The sequence below is a fragment of the Oncorhynchus nerka genome, linkage group LG18 (genome assembly GCF_034236695.1).
Source record: "Oncorhynchus nerka isolate Pitt River linkage group LG18, Oner_Uvic_2.0, whole genome shotgun sequence".
Taxonomy (NCBI): domain Eukaryota; kingdom Metazoa; phylum Chordata; class Actinopteri; order Salmoniformes; family Salmonidae; genus Oncorhynchus; species Oncorhynchus nerka.
The window spans coordinates 55,027,520-55,047,628 of record NC_088413.1 but is presented as its reverse complement, the minus strand read 5'-3'; the positions used below and the strand labels follow the sequence as shown (position 1 = coordinate 55,047,628).

The 20,109-nt window shown below is 41.3% G+C and overlaps 1 protein-coding gene across 1 annotated transcript; it reads right to left on the bottom strand.

The window, feature by feature from the left end:
* Nucleotides 1-12,835: 12,835 nt before the first annotated feature.
* On the bottom strand, nucleotides 12,836-17,376 carry LOC135561895 (neuroblast differentiation-associated protein AHNAK-like). The gene has a single exon (XM_065004195.1). The coding sequence runs from the start codon at nucleotides 17,275-17,277 to the stop codon at nucleotides 13,654-13,656; it is 3,624 nt and encodes a 1,207-aa protein (XP_064860267.1). The 5' UTR covers nucleotides 17,278-17,376; the 3' UTR covers nucleotides 12,836-13,653.
* Between the last annotated feature and the right edge of the window lie 2,733 nt (nucleotides 17,377-20,109).

Here is a 20,109-nt window from a genome sequence, read left to right as displayed (position 1 = left end):
TTGGAGCTACAGGATGCAAACTTCTGCCTGAAGAAGCTGGCCTTAGCTTTCCTGACTGACTGCGTGTATTGGTTCCTGACTTCCCTGAACAGTTGCATATCACGGGGACTATTCGATGCTATTGCTGTCCGCCACAGGATGTTTTTGTGCTGGTCGAGGGCAGTCAGGTCTGGAGTGAACCAAGGGCTGTATCTGTTCTTAGTTCTGCATTTTCTGAACGGAGCATGCTTATCTAAAATGGTGAGGAAGTTACTTTTAAAGAATGACCAGGCATCCTCAACTGACGGGATGAGGTCAATGTCCTTCCAGGATACCCGGGCCAGGTCGATTAGAAAGGCCTGCTCACAGAAGTGTTTTAGGGAGCGTTTGACAGTGATAACTGCGGCTCCGTGGCGGATACAGGCAATGAGGCAGTGATCGCTGAGATCCTGGTTGAAGACAGCGGAGGTGTATTTGGAGGGCCAGTTGGTCAGGATGACGTCTATGAGGGTGCCCTTGTTTACAGAGTTAGGGTTGTACCTGGTGGGTTCCTTGATGATTTGAGTGAGATTGAGGGCATCTAGCTTAGATTGTAGGACTGCCGGGGTGTTAAGCATATCCCAGTTTAGGTCACCTAACAGAACAAACTCTGAAGCTAGATGGGGGGCGATCAATTCACAAATGGTGTCCAGGGCACCGCTGGGAGCTGAGGGTGGTCGGTAGCAGGCGGCAACAGTGAGAGACTTATTTCTGGAGAGAGTAATTTTCAAAATTAGTAGTTCGAACTGTTTGGGTATGGACCTGGAAAGTATGACATTACTTTGCAGGCTATCTCTGCAGTAGACTGCAACTCCTCCCCCTTTGGCAGTTCTATCTTGACGGAAGATGTTATAGTTGGGTATGGAAATCTCTGAATTTTTGGTGGCCTTCCTGAGCCAGGATTCAGACACGGCAAGGACATCAGGGTTAGCAGAGTGTGCTAAAGCAGTGAGTAAAACAAACTTAGGGAGAAGGCTTCTGATGTTGACATGCATAAAACCAAGGCTTTTTCGATCACAGAAGTCAACAAATGAGGGTGCCTGGGGACATGCAGGGCCTGGGTTTACCTCCACATCACCCGCGGAACAGAGAAGGAGTAGTATGAGGGTGCGGCTAAAGGCTATCAAAACTGGTCGCCTAGAGCGTTGGGGGCAGAGAATAAGAGGAGCAGGTTTCTGGGCATGGTAGAATATATTCAGGGCATAATGCGCAGACAGGGGTATGGTGGGGTGCGGGTACAGCGGAGGTAGGCCCAGGCACTGGGTGATGATGAGAGAAGTTGTATCTCTGGACATGCTGGTTGTAATGGGTGAGGTCACCGCATGTGTGGGAGGTGGGACAAAGGAGGTAACAGGGGTATGAAGAGTGGAACTAGGGGCTCCATTGTGAACTAAAACAATGATAACTAACCTGAACAACAGTATACAAGGCATATTGACATTTGAGAGAGACATACAGCGAGGCATACAGTAATCACAGGTGTTGAATTGGGAAAGCTAGCTAAAACAATGTCTTAATCAATAGTATGGATTTCCTTTTATCCCGCGCCACCTTCCTGTTCAAGGTGTTCAAGTGAGCACAGCACAACAATGTGAGTCCAAAAATGGCTTGTATGTTGCTGCATAAAATGATGTAACATGCCAGGGAGATATGTATACTGCAGCTAAGAAAGTAATAGTAAGTGTATGTAAGCCGTCATTGTAAATAAGAATTTGTTCTTAAATGACTTGCCTAGTTAAATAAAGGTAAAACATTTTTTCCCCAAATATTATCCACTTGTCGTCCCCTTATGTCATAGTTTGTACATCTCAATTATCGGTACAAACCACATTTGTTTAATAAGCAAGTCAGCCATTTCAGCTATGTTTTTTAAAAAGGCAATAAATGAGGCTGAATGAACTGTTTTGCTGCCAGACAAGGCTCCGCTGATAGCCATGTGTAACAGTGGTAAGATGTTGGGACAGCTGTTGGGACTCTGCTGTTGGGACAGCTTTATGTAGGCCCTAACAGTTTGTGGGCACCGTTTGTTACCGTCATAGTGCAATTAATGTATTGTTTAGTGTTGTGTTGTGTATTGGCTTTGCTGGCCCTACAAGATTTACATGCTAAAATCACCACTGAACCTGGGTCTTTGGAAACCTACCTATGAAAAAATAAAAGAATCGAGTAGGCCTATTGAATTCACACATCGTATCAGGGCTGCTGGAAAACGTGTAGCGAGGGGAAATTTGCCACAGCACTATTCAGTCAGTTTGTTTTAGTTTAATGAAATATATTAACGCAAAGTCTTAAAAGGTTCGATTTGCACACAATTTCTCTGTCCTTCACATCGTAGTGCTGTAGCATTCTCTTTACCAATCAGATTCACGGAAATCGCAGGTCAGGGCCAGGCACAACACACAAAGCTCAAGGCGTGCTCCCTACTTTCCTCTTGTATTTATTTAGCAAGCATGATAACCAATTATGTATATAAACCCTGGATTGCTGAAGCTATGTTCTGGCTAATGAGAGCCTTTGAAGCCACTGGTTCGCCATATTGGCTCACCACAGAAGGAGCAGTCCTCCATCGGAATGGATGGAATTCTACAGTATTTCAATTAAATGTTTCAAGGACATAATTACATGCATTTAGGTATTATTTTGCTGTAGTGGGGACAGTAACAGAACTTTCAAATTATACTTTAAGGAAAATCTTTTGATATATTTTTGTATTTTTTATTTGTATGTTTAGCTCACATAATATAATGTAAAAGTATGCATTAAGGTGTCTGTAATACTGTATAATAAATGTGGCAAAAACAAATGTTGACATTGATAAACGCATTTCTATGGCTTCCAAAATAAATAAAAATACAACGATGGGGAACTGTCTAACTAACATTAGACAGTTAATACAGACATTCTCACTTTTGCCTCGATTCGGCAGCCTCGTCCAGATGATCATAGCATTTGTAATTCTTTATGATAGCCACATTAGCAGCTAATTAACGTTTCAGTTTTGGGGGTTAAGGTGAATATATTGATAAAAGTCAACTTGTCCTAGAGAGATTTACACAGTTATCAAAACGTCACGCCAGGGTAAGCCTACACAAACCACAGCCCTTATTTTAAGTGTTTCTAAAATCCCATATGGGAAAGATGTATGGTGGAAAAACCATTGGAACCATTTCCCTGTTTGACCGTTAGGTTTATTGGGTATTATCACTCATACTGTGGTACTCTATTGCGCACAGACAAAGCTACGTACTTCTAGTAGAACATCTCTGGCACAGATTCAATTACAGGCTGAAGTTGGTTTATTCGCAGCCTCTTCACCTTTTTACTCAACGCAGCTTCTTTTAAAAATATATATTTTTTTTTACAGCTCATGCTGCTTTTAATCTTAAAATTATCAGAGAATGTCACAGATTTCTTCGCCAATACTAACCCATTTAAATCCATGAAAAGGTATGTGAATAGACTAGCAGTACAGTCATTCCCCCCTATGCAGACACCTCCACCAGTAAGAATTACCTGGCTATGCTATTCCCCAGCCCTAATTCCCATGCCTCAGTCTACTACCACACACACAAACACACCTCAGCCTTGTTACCCAACCCAGAGCTCATCACCTAATCAACATGACAAAACACTATTGATAGAATGTATTCCAATGGTGGGATATGTATTGTCATGGACCTATAGGTATGTGTCTAAATAATTATATAAACAGGTCTACACCTGGTCAGCCCTGATAAGGGACAGATCAACATTTACTGGGGGGAGAGGTGGTCCAAAATAAGGGAGGGTTGTCAAACTTTTTTGCTTTGGGGAGGCTTTTGTGTTTTTGATAGATAGATAGATAGATAGATAGATAGATAGATAGATAGATAGATCATTCTACCAAAAAACAATTACAATTTTATTCAACCAGTGGCATATGGGCTTTTTAGGTGACCCCACTTTGTCAAAGGCAGGGGCGCAAAATTCCATTCCTAGTGCGCCTCTCCAGGGTGCTGTTGGAGAGAAGCATTGCAGCGCTTCACCAACGTTAAGTCCCAAAAATGATCTAACATAAATCATGTAGCAAATAGGATATGGTACAAATAGTGTGCGGCCTTTTCTATAGCCTACAGGCTGGAGATAAATGTATGACAATTTAATGAGACGGACAATTTTATATGATGCCAGATTCTCAGATCAAATAGCTTAAACTAAATGGCCCTCAATCAAATAAAAAATGTGCTGTCATGTTAATAAACAACATATCCGAAAAACAGGACAGGTCAAAGTCAAATGGACAATATGGAATAGACAATCACATCTGTTGTCCAGCTGTTCCACCCCATTGTCATGATCAGTGGTTTCAAGTTTGAATCCGTACATTTTTGACAAGCTGATCATAGCAAAAAATAAAATATTTCTGCATTTCCTGTTGTGTAAACACATTGCAAATAGGCTCATGATAACTCCTGATAAAGTTGGGTAGCTGATATTCAGAGCTTAAATAGTCAAATTGATTAGTCAGGACTAATAAAGCCATTGCTATGGCCTGTTTTACAAACGGTGAGCCTACCACATGGATGGGCATTCATTACATTTAACATTACATTTAAGTCATTTAGCAGACGCTCTTATCCAGAGCGACTTACAAATTGGTGCGTTCACCTTAAGACATCCAGTGGAACAGCCACTTTACAATAGTGCATCTAAATATTTTAAGGGGGGTGAGAAGGATTACTTTATCCTATCCTAGGTATTCCTGAAAGAGGTGGGGTTTCAGGTGTCTCCGGAAGGTGGTGATTGACTCCGCTGTCCTGGCGTCATGAGGGAGTTTGTTCCACCATTGGGGGGCCAGAGCAGCGAACAGTTTTGACTGGGCTGCGCGGGAACTGTACTTCCTCAGTGGTAGGGAGGCGAGCAGGCCAGAGGTGGATGAACGCAGTGCCCTTGTTTGGGTGTAGGGCCTGATCAGAGCCTGGAGGTACTGAGGTGCCGTTCCCCTCACAGCTCCGTAGGCAAGCACCATGGTCTTGTAGCGGATGCGAGCTTCAACTGGAAGCCAGTGGAGAGAGCGGAGGAGCGGGGTGACGTGAGAGAACTTGGGAAGGTTGAACACCAGACGGGCAGCGGCGTTCTGGATGAGTTGTAGGGGTTTAATGGCACAGGCAGGGAGCCCAGCCAACAGCGAGTTGCAGTAATCCAGACGGGAGATGACAAGTGCCTGGATTAGGACCTGCGCTGCTTCCTGTGTGAGGCAGGGTCGTACTCTGCGGATGTTGTAGAGCATGAACCTACAAGAACGGGCCACCGCCTTGATGTTAGTTGAGAACTACAGGGTGTTGTCCAGGATCACGCCAAGGTTCTTAGCGCTCTGGGAGGAGGACACAATGGAGTTGTCAACCGTGATGGCGAGATCATGGAATGGGCAGTCCTTCCCCGGGAGGAATTCATACAATTTCATTGTGGGTCAACATGGTAGGTTTGCACCCCAGTAAGCACAATACTTTTTTTGGTCCCGTCTGGAAGTCTTTTTTTGTGTGTGTTTTGCAAACGGTAGGCTTACCACATACATGGGCATTCGTCAAATTCCATTTCAGGCAACACTGTAGGCTACCCCTCAGTAAGCATGGACCGACACCGACTCCTTTTGGACGTCTTTTTTTGGTGCTGTTCGGACCGGCCTTGATTTCCACATCAACGGATATTATTTTTTGGTCCAGTCCGGACCAAATCTGAACCAATCATAGACTTCTATGTTTGGTTCAGATTTTGTCCGGTCTGGACCAGCCTTGATTTCGCCCAAACATAGACGTCTAAAATACTTTAAAGTACTACTTAAGTTGTTTTTTGGGGTATCTGTACTTACTTTACTATTTATATTTTTGCCAACTTTTACTTTTACTTCACTACATTCCTAAAGAAAATAATGTACTTTTTACTGAATACACTTTCCCTGACACCCAAAAGTACTTGTTACATTTTGACAGGAAAATGGTCCAATTCATACACTTATCAAGAGAACATCCCTGGTCATCCCTACTGCCTCTGATCTGGCGGACTGACTAAACACAAATGCATCGTTTGTAAATTATGTCTGGATGTGGGAGTGTGCCCCTGGCTATCCGTCAATAAAAATAGAAAATACAAGTGTGCCGTCTGGTTTGCTTAATATAAGGAATTTGAAATGGTTCATACTTTTACTTTTGATACTTAAGTACATTTTAGCAATTCCATTTACGTTTGATACTTAAGTATATTTAAAACCAAATACTTTTAGACTTTTACTCAAATAGCATTTTACTGGGTGACTTTCACTTTTACTTGTATCTTTACTTTTACTCAAGTTTGACAATTGAGTACTTTTTTTTATAGGTCTTTAGTTGGGCCTCTTGGTAGGTTCTCTCTAGATCAGAGATTTCAAATTCAAGGACATTCAGTTCAGCACTGTGTTTTCTCTTCAACCCTTTAGTATAGGCAATGATCTGTCCCCTCAGATAGGCTTTCAATGCGTCCCAAAGACTGAAACTGCCAGGAGAAGAGGGTTTATTTGTCAAAGTAAAAAATATTGATCTGCTCTTTGATAAATGTACAAAATTCAGGTTGCTTTAAGAGTATAGAATATATTCTCCATCTATATGCTCCATTTACCTTGGTAGGAATTGAGATTGATAATAGCAGAGGAGAATGGTCACAAAGCAATCTGGGGAGATAATCGATATCTAACACTTTATGAAACAGTTGGGTTGATAGCAAAACGTTATGTATGCGTGTGTGTGCTGTGTGGGTGTGAATAAAAAGAGTAGTCCCTATCCTGTGGGTGCATCTGTCTCCAGGTGTCTAGTAAATTGAGATCCTTCATGAATGACATGTTGAGTTTTACGGCTTTGGTAAGAAGGGGGGGGTTATCAGAGGACCTATCAAAAACTATATCTAAACACAAATTACAATCTCCTCCAGCCAGTAGCCATCCTGGTGGTGCTACTGAAGCAACCTGAAGGAAGCCATTCTGAATAAACATATGGTCATCGAATTTAGGAGCATAAATATTCAATAGGGTCCAAGACATACATATGCCCCAAAACAAACCTGCCTGAGGGATCAGACATGGTGTTGCTGACACAGAAGGGGATATGTCTACTTATCAAAATGTCAGTTCCTCTTGCTTTGGAGTTAAAAGAGGACGCAAAAACATTCCCTCTTTAATTTCTTGTGTTCACTGGCTGTAAGATGTGTTTCTTGTAAAAACACAATGTCAGCCTTTAATTTGTTAAGGTATGTATAGACTCTTTTCCTCTTAACCGGGCTGTTAAGACCTTTTACGTTGAATGTGAATTTTTTTTGTGGATTAAGCATGGTTTGGGTTTCAAATATATAACTGAATGGTCAGGTAATATTTCAACTTTAGTTTGAACACTGAAGTGACCTATGTGTCTCTAGGAAGGAAACGACATTAAACATAGGAAAAAAAACATAAACCCCACCCACCCTGATTGTCGGACTAAAACCACAATCCCGACAATCAAACATGAAAACACTAGAAATACGTTGTTGCTCGCAAGCATCTATGACAAATCAGGATAGGTTGTTTCACTGCGCAGCCATTACGAACACTGGCTGTAAAACAGTGATCACTAAGGTCATTACAGAAAACACCAGACTGATACCTATCAGGATTACTTGTGAGGATAACATCGAGGGGAATAGCATTTTCTGGGTGTTTGGAGTCATACCTTGTGGGATTGGTGATAATCTGGGAAAGATTTAGGGAGTCCCATTGCTTTAGGACTTGGTCAGGTGGTTTAAGCATGTCCCAGTTTAGGTCACCTATCAGGACAAATTCAGACTTAGTGTAAGGGGCCAAGAGGGAGCTTATGGCAGGTAGGGTGCAAGCCGGTGCTGATGGAGGACGATAGCACCCAGCAACAGTCAACAAAGAGCTATTTGAAAGTTTAATGCTTAAAACCAGCTAATCAAATTGTTTGGGGACAGATTTGGTGGAGACAACCGAGCACTGAAGGTGATCCTTGGTAGAGATTGCAACTCCTCCACCTTTGGAAGACCTGTCTTGCCGAAAAAGGATATAACCAGAAAGGTTAACATCAGTATTCAAAACACTCTTTCCTAACCACGTCTCAGTAATAACCAACACATCTGGATTGAAGCTGTGAACCCACACTTTCAATTGATCCATTTTAGGTAATAAGCTTGTAGTGTTAACATGCAGAAAACCCAGGCTTTTGCGAGAGCAGAAATCAGTGAAGCAGACATCAGAGCACAAGTCAGAATTGGGGCTAGCAACAGTAGATAGGCCAGGGTGTACATGCACCTTTCCAGATATCATCAACAGTAATACAATCAAGGCCCGGCAGAGGACAGGGAGAGCTCTGCAGTGCTGATTTATGACATGTGCATCAGATGGCAACAAGATCATATTGTACAGCAATTTCATCAGGTAACATGAATACAAAGCCGGCGAGGGGTGGTTAGAATAGGATGGGAGGCCAAAGGTCTGTGTAACCAATAGAGAGTCAGAGTCCCGAGTGTGCGAACAAACATAGTCTGTCCCATGGTTGGGTAAAGAAAGTTTGTAATCAACAAAGTATGCAGGAGTCATGAGGCAAATAGCAAAATAACAAAATGCACAAGAACAAAATAAAATATACAACGACTTGGGGCTAGCCATTGTAAGTTCAGATTGACTCGCCCCAACAGTGTGTGTGTGCTGGAGGTGAGCTAAAGCTCGGGAGAGAGGGGTGAGTGTGGCGGAGGTACCTGTACCAGACAGGGGGAGACAGGCCAGGGCAAACCGTGAACAGATCGCCAGGTGGAATCCAAGCAGCAGTGCAGCAGGCAATGGGAGTAGGTGTCACACCCACTTGGATAGACATAATACTGGGGGGTCATTGACAACACACACACATTAGGTTCTTCTATCCTCGTGGGGACCTCCAATTTATTTCCATTCAAAATCCTATTTTCCCTACCCTTACCTTTTACCCTAACCCTAATTATAACCCTTATTATAACCCTAACCCCTAATCTTAAAATAGCCTCTGTCCTCATGAGGATGTGAGAAATGTCCCTGAGGTAGAATTGTACTTGTTTTACTATCCTTGTGGGGACTTTTGGGGATTTTAGGTCCCCCAGATAAAAATGTTGTCAATCTTTAGAACATTTCACCAATAGCTGCCATTTCCATTACACATGTCACAATGTTGTTTTTAAATAAACCTGGGAGGAATGGAAACCTGCCTAGTCTCTGGTAGGCTATCAAACGTACTTTAACTTTCAAGTCATGTTAATTGCAATTTAAAGGACAGACATTCTTCAGTTGCAACACCACTTATCTGGAGCTCATGAGATTTCCTTATTTGATCTTTAATTGAAATTTGATCATCTCACTTTTAATTTAAACAGATCTCAGAAATGGAGATGACATCACAATATTGGACATCACATACAGCCTGCACTGTGTGCTGCACCATTCATCTTGGTATTACATTATGAAGCTCACTCAATTCCCCTCGGAGCAGGTGAAGAGTTAGTTGACAATCTACCTCTTATGTTATATGGAAAGAGTAGGATACATTAGGCTACTGTAAGCCTACAGTTACAACACTTCAGGGATTTGTTTGTGTTGTGTGTAGATAGGGAAATTAGAGAACGGGTAAACTGTCGGACTGTCTGACTGATTCATTGTAAAGCCACAGATGTAGCTTGGAGATATAACTCACTGCCATCCTCTCAGGCACTTCACTGACACTGCTCTTACACAGCTGACAGTTGTATTCATTCTGAGCAGTGTGAGTAGAACACTACCAACCTCTAGTGACAGCATTCAGGTACTACTGCATCTGTTGTTACCTGCAACATGACTGCAACACTTGAACTTCAAGGGCGTTCCCCAAACATACAGCTTTGCACATTTTGTGTGTGAGGTCTCCAGGCCATCAGACGGTTAAATAATCACCACTAGCCGGCCTCCACGCAGTACCCTGAACTTAGTCACTGTTACTTGTCAGAGTCGTGTGTATAGGTGGCAGGGAAGTCAGGCGCAGGATAATCAAACTGAGTGTAATGTAGTATTTAATAACAAATAAACTGAACATACTCCAAACACTAAATGTACCAATAAATAAAGTGGGTATGAGGACCCGTCGCACACCAATACAAAAACCAACACAACACTGAATAACAAACAATCTCTGACAAAGAATTGAGGGGAAACAGAGGGTTAAATACACAACAGGTAATGAATGGGATTGAAACCAGGTGTGTAGGAAGACAAGACAAGACCAATGGAAAATGAAAAATGGATCAATGACGGCTAGAAGACCGGTGACGTCAACCACCGAGCACCGCACGAACAAGGAGAGACTTCGACTTTGGTAGAAGTCGTACATTACTAGCCATCTACCACACACTATTCTACCCTGCACCTCAGACTGCTGCCCAATGTACATAGTCATTGAACAATTGTTACTTTAATAATGTTTACATACTGTTTTACCCACAACATACTGTATATACTGTATTCTAGTCAAGACTTATCCTATATAACTACTGCTGTACACACCTTTTATATTCATATATATATGTCCATAATGTAACACACCATCATATACACTACCGTTCAAATATTTGGGGTCACTCACAAATGTCCTTGTTTTTTAAAGAAAAGCTCATTTTTTGTCCATTAAAATAACATCAAATTGATCAGAAATACACTGTAGAGATTGTTATGGTAAATGACTATTGTAGCTGGAAACTGCAGATTTTTTATGGAATATCTACATAGCGGAACAGAGGCCCGTTATCAGCAACCATCACTCCTGTGTTCCACTGGCAATAGCTAATCCAAATTTGTCATTTTAAAAGGCTAATTGATCATTAGAAAACCCTTTTGCAATCATGTTAACACAGCTGAAAACTGTTGTCCTGATCAAAGAAGCAATAAAACCGGCCTTCTTTAGATTAGTTAAGAATCTGGAGCATCAGCATTTGTGGGTTTGATTACAGGCTCAAAACGGCCAGAAAACAAAGTGCTTTCTTCTGAAACTCGTCAGTCTATTCTTGCTCTGAGAAATGAAGGCTATTCCATGTGAGAAATTGCCAAGAAACTGAAGATCTCACAAGTCCTCAACTGGCAGCTTCATCCCGGTGACTCCAGGATGATGGCCTTGTAAATTCAATTGATTGGGCATGATTTGGAAAGGTACACATCTGCCCGTATAAGGTCCCACATTTGAGAGTGCATGTCAGAGCAAAAACCAAGCCATGAGGCTGTCCGTAGAGCTCTGAGACAGGATTGGGTCAAGGCACAGATCTGGGGAAGGGTACCAAAAATGTTCTGCAGCATTGAATGTCCCCAGGAACATAGTGGCCTCAAATCATTCTTAAATTGAAGAGGTTTGGAACCACCAAGACTCTTCCTAGAGCTGGCCGCCCAGACAAACTGAGCAATCGGGGAAGAAGGGCCTTGGTCATGGAGGTGAAACCCAATGGTCACTCTGACAGAGCTCCAGAGTTCCTCTGTGGCGATGGGAGACGCTTCCAGAAGGACAACCATCTCTGCAGCACTCCACCAATCAGGCCTTTATGGTAGAGTGGCAAGAAGAAAGCCACTCCTTAGTAAAAGGCCAAAATGCACCTCAAGACTCTCAGACTATGAGAAACAAGATTTTCTGGTCTGATGCAACCAAGATGGAATTCTTTGGAGAAAAGCTGGTACCATCCCTATGATGAAGCACGGTGGTGGCAGCATCATACTGTGGGGATGTTTTTTAGCGGCAGGGACTGGGAGACTAGTCAGGATCAAGGGAACGGAGCAAAGTACAAAGAGATCCTTGATGAAAACCGGCTCCAGAGCTCTCAGGAGTTCAGACTGGGATGATGTTCACCTTCCAACAAGACAATGACCCAAAGCACACAGCCAAGACAACGCAGGAGTGGCTTTGGGACAAGTCTCTGAATGAGTGGCCCAGCCAGAGCCCGGACTTGAACCCGATCGAACATCTCTGGAGAGACCTGAAAATAGCTGTGCAGCAACGCTCCCCAACCATCCTGACAGAGCTTGAGAGTATCTTCAGAGAAGAATGGAAGAAACTCCCAAATAAAGGTATGCCAAGCTTGTAGCGTCATACCCAAGAAGACTCAAAGCTGTAATAGCTTTCAAAGGTGCTTCAACAAAGTACTGAGTAAAGGGTCTGAATACTTAAGTAAATGTAATATTTACGTTTTTTATTTTTAATATATTTGCAAATAATTCTAAAATCCTGTTTTTGCTTTGTCATTATGGGGTTTTGTATGTAGATTGATAAGGGGGGGGGGACAATTCAATCCATTTTAAAATAAGGCTGTCACATAACAAAATGTAGGAAATGTAAAGGGGTCTGAATACTTTCAGATTGCCCTGTATATAGGGTTGGCTACACTTCCCGGATTTCAACCTAGCTAGCTAGTTACCTTGGAGGTTTCTCAGATGATCTGATGAGAATCTGAGGAAGATATGTGACTTGTCACTCTGATCTTAAAACCGCATCTCGACAGAAATACATAATAAAATAAAATAAATGAATATAGGGGAAACACTACGTACTCTGTAATATGTGCACACATACCACCAAGAGTGGGCCTACCGCTGTAATGATGTTGAATTATTCATAGATAGTCTGTGGCTAGCCAGCATACATGATCCACTATAATGGCCCGTAGCCTGCTATAGAAACTAGCTCACTACTAGGTTGCAGGATATGACATGTCTGTGGAGAAGGTACCAGGAATCTGAGTGGCATTTAATGTAGATACATATTGCAGTAAGGAAATGCACTTCTTAATATTGTAGAAGATTTATTATGTATAGTTTTGCTAATACATGTATTACATCAGTGGAGAATAAGAGCAACAATCAAATTAACTCTGCAAAAGAAGTGATCAAAATCAAGTATATACATAGGCATTTTCAATTTTCCAACTATACACAAATCCAGAAATGTTTTTGTTAGGTACAGTATACATTATGGAAAATTAAATCTATGCATAATTCTAATCAAAATATAGTTGCATCAATATATTTTTCTTTCTTTTTTACTATGATTACAAGCATTACATTTTAGCAACATATATTTATTTCATGGTAATAAGTGTTCAGATTGCAATTCTTCCTTATGTGTTGTGTGTTTTTGTTCTATTAATGTTGCATGGTTTGTATTTATATCACTACGTATTAATTAAGTATTTTGTATGGTTTTACAGTGAAATAATTGTAAACATATTTTCAGAGTCATAATCATTGATTCCTTATATTTATATATTGCTGCCCAGAAGTGGAATAAAGAGCAGAAATCAGAGGTAATTTATCAATGTATATGGCAGTGGATTAACAAGTTTCTCTCCATTATATGTACAGCAGGACAACCTGCAGAGATGTGGTAGTAATTACAATAAAGTGACAATTTTGGCATTAATATCCCTACCTGTATCACTTGTGTATATTTATATTTATATTTAGTGTGTACTAAGTAAACAATCAAAACATTTAACTGTATATATTAAAACTCTGTCATAAATTAAAGCACAATTAATTATTAAGAGCACAATAATAATATGACTGATATTACTTCTCAATTGAGGGATTTATCATATTCCTCCAAGTCACTCCAATTCAGCCCCATCAAAGAATTTCATTTTTTCAGAATGCATAGTTTCTTTCATCTGTTTGATAGATGAGGCGGTTTCATCTGAGATGGGCTCAGCCCCAAACACATGTGTAACTCTTCGAGTTATGACAACCGTTTCCTTGTCAGTGCCTGACATTTCCCTAATTACATGCCTCTTAATGACTGTTTGCCCATCGCTCTGTGTTTTGTTGGTGTCGTCCACTGACCAAGATGCAGAGGAAGCTCCGGCGGTCCCTGTCTGCAATCCAAAATCTGTTAAGAGCGTGGCTTTCTGTGTGTCTGGTATTGCTTGTATATTGGATGTGATGACATGTGTGCCAGACTCCAGTTTTAGGGTGTCCACTGATGAGGAGGAAGCTCCAGAGGACATTGGAATGGTGACCTTCTCTGCCAAGTAGGGTTCAAAAGAGATCATTTTTGTCCTTGCTGTGGAGGTAATGATATTACCTTGTATCTCAGTGGCAATAGGGTCAGAGTATTTCACTGTGACTTTGGTTGGAGAGGCCAATGATGGAGCAACTTGTTCGCTTGTGACTGTAGAACTGATATCTGCAAAAGCATCCGATGACCGCACTGAAAAGGTCAAGCTGGAATCTTGTTCCACAGACTCACCTGCAGGGCTGTTCTCACTTGCTTCTTTCTCAGAAGTATCTTTTTCTAAAATTTTGGCAGATTCTGAAGGAGAAGATAGTCCAAATGTAGGAAACTTAAACCAAACAAATTTGGATTTTTCTTTCGCTTCTTCCTCTTCTTGGATAGACTGGGTTTCAGCACTGGGTCCTTCCCTTGAGCCTGTGAGCTTTTCTTCCACTTCCTCTAATGCAGGGACATAAAATTCAACATCAATGCTTCTTAATACCTCCCCAAATGTTGTCAAAGTCAACTTTGGTGAAATCTCTGGTCCTTGTGGTTCCACATGAATTTCATTATTCTCCAAAATAATATTTGGACTTATATCATCATGTTCATGTTCATTCTGTCGTTTGGATTTTGAAATGCTCAATTTGGGCATTTTGAAGGTTGGAAGTTTGAATTTACTTGGTGAGCCTTGACCTTTGCTGGGTAAGCCATGGCCTTTATCATCAATTGTCAGTTCTGAACTGTCAACATCATGAACATCCACATCAGCTATTGTCATTCCTTCTTCAACTGAGGGCCCTGCAGATCCAGCAACATGTAGATGAACTTCACTACATCCTTTAATGTCAACTGTATCCCCGGGTTCTGTCAAATCAACTGGAAAGGAAGCTCCTAGTACTTGATCTAGAATTTCTACACCAGGCACTTCAATAACCTTCTCTTTAGCAGAGACATCTACTGCCACCTTTGAAGTTGAACCAAATGTAGGCAATTTGAATGTTGGCATTTTGAATCTTGAGGGGGAGCCAACAGCTTCTTTTACGTCAACTTCAATCTCTGGAGCTTCAATTTTCACGTCAGGCACTTTGAACTCTTTTCCCTCTGGGAGTGAAATGTCTACATTTGGAGGAATCATAACAATCTCAGGAGCCGTAACTTCAGATCTTGAAAAAACTATTTTTGGAAAGGTTATCAGCGGTTTCTTCACCCCCGTTTCAATTATTTTATCATCTATGTTTGGTGTTAGTAGTTTTCCATCAACTAAAAAACCTTCATTTTTCATTTCAACTTGACTCTCTGGAGCTTTCATTTCTACATATGACTCTTTGACCACCTTTCCTTCAGGACGAGATAAATCCACGTTTGTAAGACTGGCATCTACCTCAAGTGCTTTCACATCTGGTTTTGAAAACCATCCAAATGACATCCTGGGCTTTTTCATTTTTACATCCATTTCTGTAGCAGCTCCCACAGGCATTTCAACTTCTGCAGAAGGCACTTTGAGTTCAATGCTTGGTGGTTGGACGTTCATTTTGACCTCTGGTAAAGTGACATTTTCATTTTTTTTACGATTGACATCTATAGATGGACCTTTAAGGTCAACACTTGGCTTTTCGATGTTAAATGCTGATATTGTCAGCTTGGGTTCAGGTATTTCAGTTCCATGAAACTTGATGTCCTTGTCCAAATCAGGTACCTCTATTGTGACATTTGGAGAAGATGCTCCAAATTTAGGGAATTTTAAAGTTGGCATTTTGAATCTTGAGGGGGAGCCTACGGTATCTTTCACATCAACTTGAATCTCTGGAGTTTTCATTTCCACCTCTGGCTCTTTAACCTCCACCTTTCCCTCGGGAAGAGAAATATCCACCTCTGGAAAACTGATATCAACCTCTGGTGCTTTCACTTCAGGTTTTGAAAATCCAAATTTGGGGAATGACATTCTTGGCTTTCTCATTTTCACATCAATATCTTTAGAACCTGCTTCTGGTATTTCAACTTCAACAGAGGGCACTCCGACTTCCACATCAGGTAGTTGGAGGTCTGCTCTTCCCTCTGGTAAGTCGACATCTACATCTGTCTTTGACAGACTTAAGCCAATTTCAGGACCTTTAACTCTTGGCAATGAGAGTCCAAATTTTGGTAATTTAAATTTACTTCCTTGTCCCTCAAGCTCAATATCATGTTTCATTTCAATTTGAACATCTGGAGATTTCATTTCCACGTCTGGCTCTTTGACCTCCACCTTTCCGTCTGGAAGCGAAAAATCCACGTTTGTAAGACTGACATCAACTTCGGGTGCTTTCGCTTCTGGTTTTGAAAACCATCCAAATGACATCCTGGGCTTTTTCATTTTTACATCCATTTCTGGAGCAGCTCCCTCAGGCATTTCAACTTCACCAGAAGGCACTTTGAGTTCAATGCTTGGTGGTTGGACGTTCATTTTGACCTCTGGTAAAGTGACATTTTCATTTTTTTTACGATTGACATCTATAGATGGACCTTTAAGGTCAACACTTGGCTTTTCGATGTTAAATGCTGATATTGTCAGCTTGGGTTCAGGTATTTCAGTTCCATGAAACTTGATGTCCTTGTCCAAATCAGGTACCTCTATTGTGACATTTGGAGAAGATGCTCCAAATTTAGGGAATTTTAAAGTTGGCATTTTGAATCTTGAGGGGGAGCCTACGGTATCTTTCACATCAACTTGAATCTCTGGAGTTTTCATTTCCACCTCTGGCTCTTTGACCTCCACCTTTCCCTCAGGAAGAGAAATATCCACCTCTGGAAGACTGATATCAACCTCTGGTGCTTTCACTTCAGGTTTTGAAAATCCAAATTTGGGGAATGACATTCTTGGCTTTCTCATTTTCACATCAATATCTTTAGAACCTGCTTCTGGTATTTCAACTTCAACAGAGGGCACTCCGACTTCCACATCAGGTAGTTGGAGGTCTGCTCTTCCCTCTGGTAAGTCGACATCTACATCTGTCTTTGACAGACTTAAGCCAATTTCAGGACCTTTAACTCTTGGCAATGAGAGTCCAAATTTTGGTAATTTAAATTTACTTCCTTGTCCCTCAAGCTCAATATCATGTTTCATTTCAATTTGAACATCTGGAGATTTCATTTCCACGTCTGGCTCTTTGACCTCCACCTTTCCGTCTGGAAGCGAAAAATCCACGTTTGTAAGACTGACATCAACCTCGGTGCTTTCGCTTCTGGTTTTGAAAACCATCCAAATGACATCCTGGGCTTTTTCATTTTTACATCCATTTCTGTAGCAGCTCCCTCAGGCATTTCAACTTCACCAGAAGGCACTTTGAGTTCAATGCTTGGTGGTTGGACGTTCATTTTGACCTCTGGTAAAGTGACATTTTCATTTTTTTTACGATTGACATCTATAGATGGACCTTTAAGGTCAACACTTGGCTTTTCGATGTTAAATGCTGATATTGTCAGCTTGGGTTCAGGTATTTCAGTTCCATGAAACTTGATGTCCTTGTCCAAATCAGGTACCTCTATTGTGACATTTGGAGAAGATGCTCCAAATTTAGGGAATTTTAAAGTTGGCATTTTGAATCTTGAGGGGAGCCTACGGTATCTTTCACATCAACTTGAATCTCTGGAGTTTTCATTTCCACCTCTGGCTCTTTGACCTCCACCTTTCCCTCAGGGAAGAGAAATATCCACCTCTGGAAAACTGATATCAACCTCTGGTGCTTTCACTTCAGGTTTTGAAAATCCAAATTTGGGGAATGACATTCTTGGCTTTCTCATTTTCACATCAATATCTTTAGAACCTGCTTCTGGTATTTCAACTTCAACAGAGGGCACTCCGACTTCCACATCAGGTAGTTGGAGGTCTGCTCTTCCCTCTGGTAAGTCGACATCTACATCTGTCTTTGACAGACTTAAGCCAATTTCAGGACCTTTAACTCTTGGCAATGAGAGTCCAAATTTTGGTAATTTAAATTTACTTCCTTGTCCCTCAAGCTCAATATCATGTTTCATTTCAATTTGAACATCTGGAGATTTCATTTCCACGTCTGGCTCTTTGACCTCCACCTTTCCGTCTGGAAGCGAAAAATCCACGTTTGTAAGACTGACATCAACCTCGGGTGCTTTCGCTTCTGGTTTTGAAAACCATCCAAATGACATCCTGGGCTTTTTCATTTTTACATCCATTTCTGTAGCAGCTCCCTCAGGTATTTCAACTTCACCAGAAGGCACTTTGAGTTCAATGCTTGGTGGTTGGACGTTCATTTTGACCTCTGGTAAAGTGACATTTTCATTTTTTTTACGATTGACATCTATAGATGGACCTTTAAGGTCAACACTTGGCTTTTCGATGTTAAATGCTGATATTGTCAGCTTGGGTTCAGGTATTTCAGTTCCATGAAACTTGATGTCCTTGTCCAAATCAGGTACCTCTATTGTGACATTTGGAGAAGATGCTCCAAATTTAGGGAATTTTAAAGTTGGCATTTTGAATCTTGAGGGGGAGCCTACGGTATCTTTCACATCAACTTGAATCTCTGGAGTTTTCATTTCCACCTCTGGCTCTTTGACCTCCACCTTTCCCTCAGGAAGAGAAATATCCACCTCTGGAAGACTGATATCAACCTCTGGTGCTTTCACTTCAGGTTTTGAAAATCCAAATTTGGGGAATGACATTCTTGGCTTTCTCATTTTCACATCAATATCTTTAGAACCTGCTTCTGGTATTTCAACTTCAACAGAGGGCACTCCGACTTCCACATCAGGTAGTTGGAGGTCTGCTCTTCCCTCTGGTAAGTCGACATCTACATCTGTCTTTGACAGACTTAAGCCAATTTCAGGACCTTTAACTCTTGGCAATGAGAGTCCAAATTTTGGTAATTTAAATTTACTTCCTTGTCCCTCAAGCTCAATATCATGTTTCATTTCAATTTGAACATCTGGAGATTTCATTTCCACGTCTGGCTCTTTGACCTCCACCTTTCCGTCTGGAAGCGAAAAATCCACGTTTGTAAGACTGACATCAACCTCGGGTGCTTTCGCTTCTGGTTTTGAAAACCATCCAAATGACATCCTGGGCTTTTTCATTTTTACATCCATTTCTGTAGCAGCTCCCTCAGGTATTTCAACTTCACCAGAAGGCACTTTGAGTTCAATGCTTGGTGGTTGGACGTTCATTTTGACCTCTGGTAAAGTGACATTTTCATTTTTTTTACGATTGACATCTATAGATGGACCTTTAAGGTCAACACTTGGCTTTTCGATGTTAAATGCTGATATTGTCAGCTTGGGTTCAGGTATTTCAGTTCCATGAAACTTGATGTCCTTGTCCAAATCAGGTACCTCTATTGTGACATTTGGAGAAGCTGCTCCAAATTTAGGGAATTTTAAAGTTGGCATTTTGAATCTTGAGGGGAGCCTACGGTATCTTTCACATCAACTTGAATCTCTGGAGTTTTCATTTCCACCTCTGGCTCTTTGACCTCCACCTTTCCCTCAGGAAGAGAAATATCCACCTCTGGAAGACTGATATCAACCTCTGGTGCTTTCACTTCAGGTTTTGAAAATCCAAATTTGGGGAATGACATTCTTGGCTTTCTCATTTTCACATCAATATCTTTAGAACCTGCTTCTGGTATTTCAACTTCAACAGAGGGCACTCCGACTTCCACATCAGGTAGTTGGAGGTCTGCTCTTCCCTCTGGTAAGTCGACATCTACATCTGTCTTTGACAGACTTAAGCCAATTTCAGGACCTTTAACTCTTGGCAATGAGAGTCCAAATTTTGGTAATTTAAATTTACTTCCTTGTCCCTCAAGCTCAATATCATGTTTCATTTCAATTTGAACATCTGGAGATTTCATTTCCACGTCTGGCTCTTTGACCTCCACCTTTCCGTCTGGAAGCGAAAAATCCACGTTTGTAAGACTGACATCAACCTCGGGTGCTTTCGCTTCTGGTTTTGAAAACCATCCAAATGACATCCTGGGCTTTTTCATTTTTACATCCATTTCTGGAGCAGCTCCCTCAGGCATTTCAACTCCACCAGAAGGCACTTTGAGTTCAATGC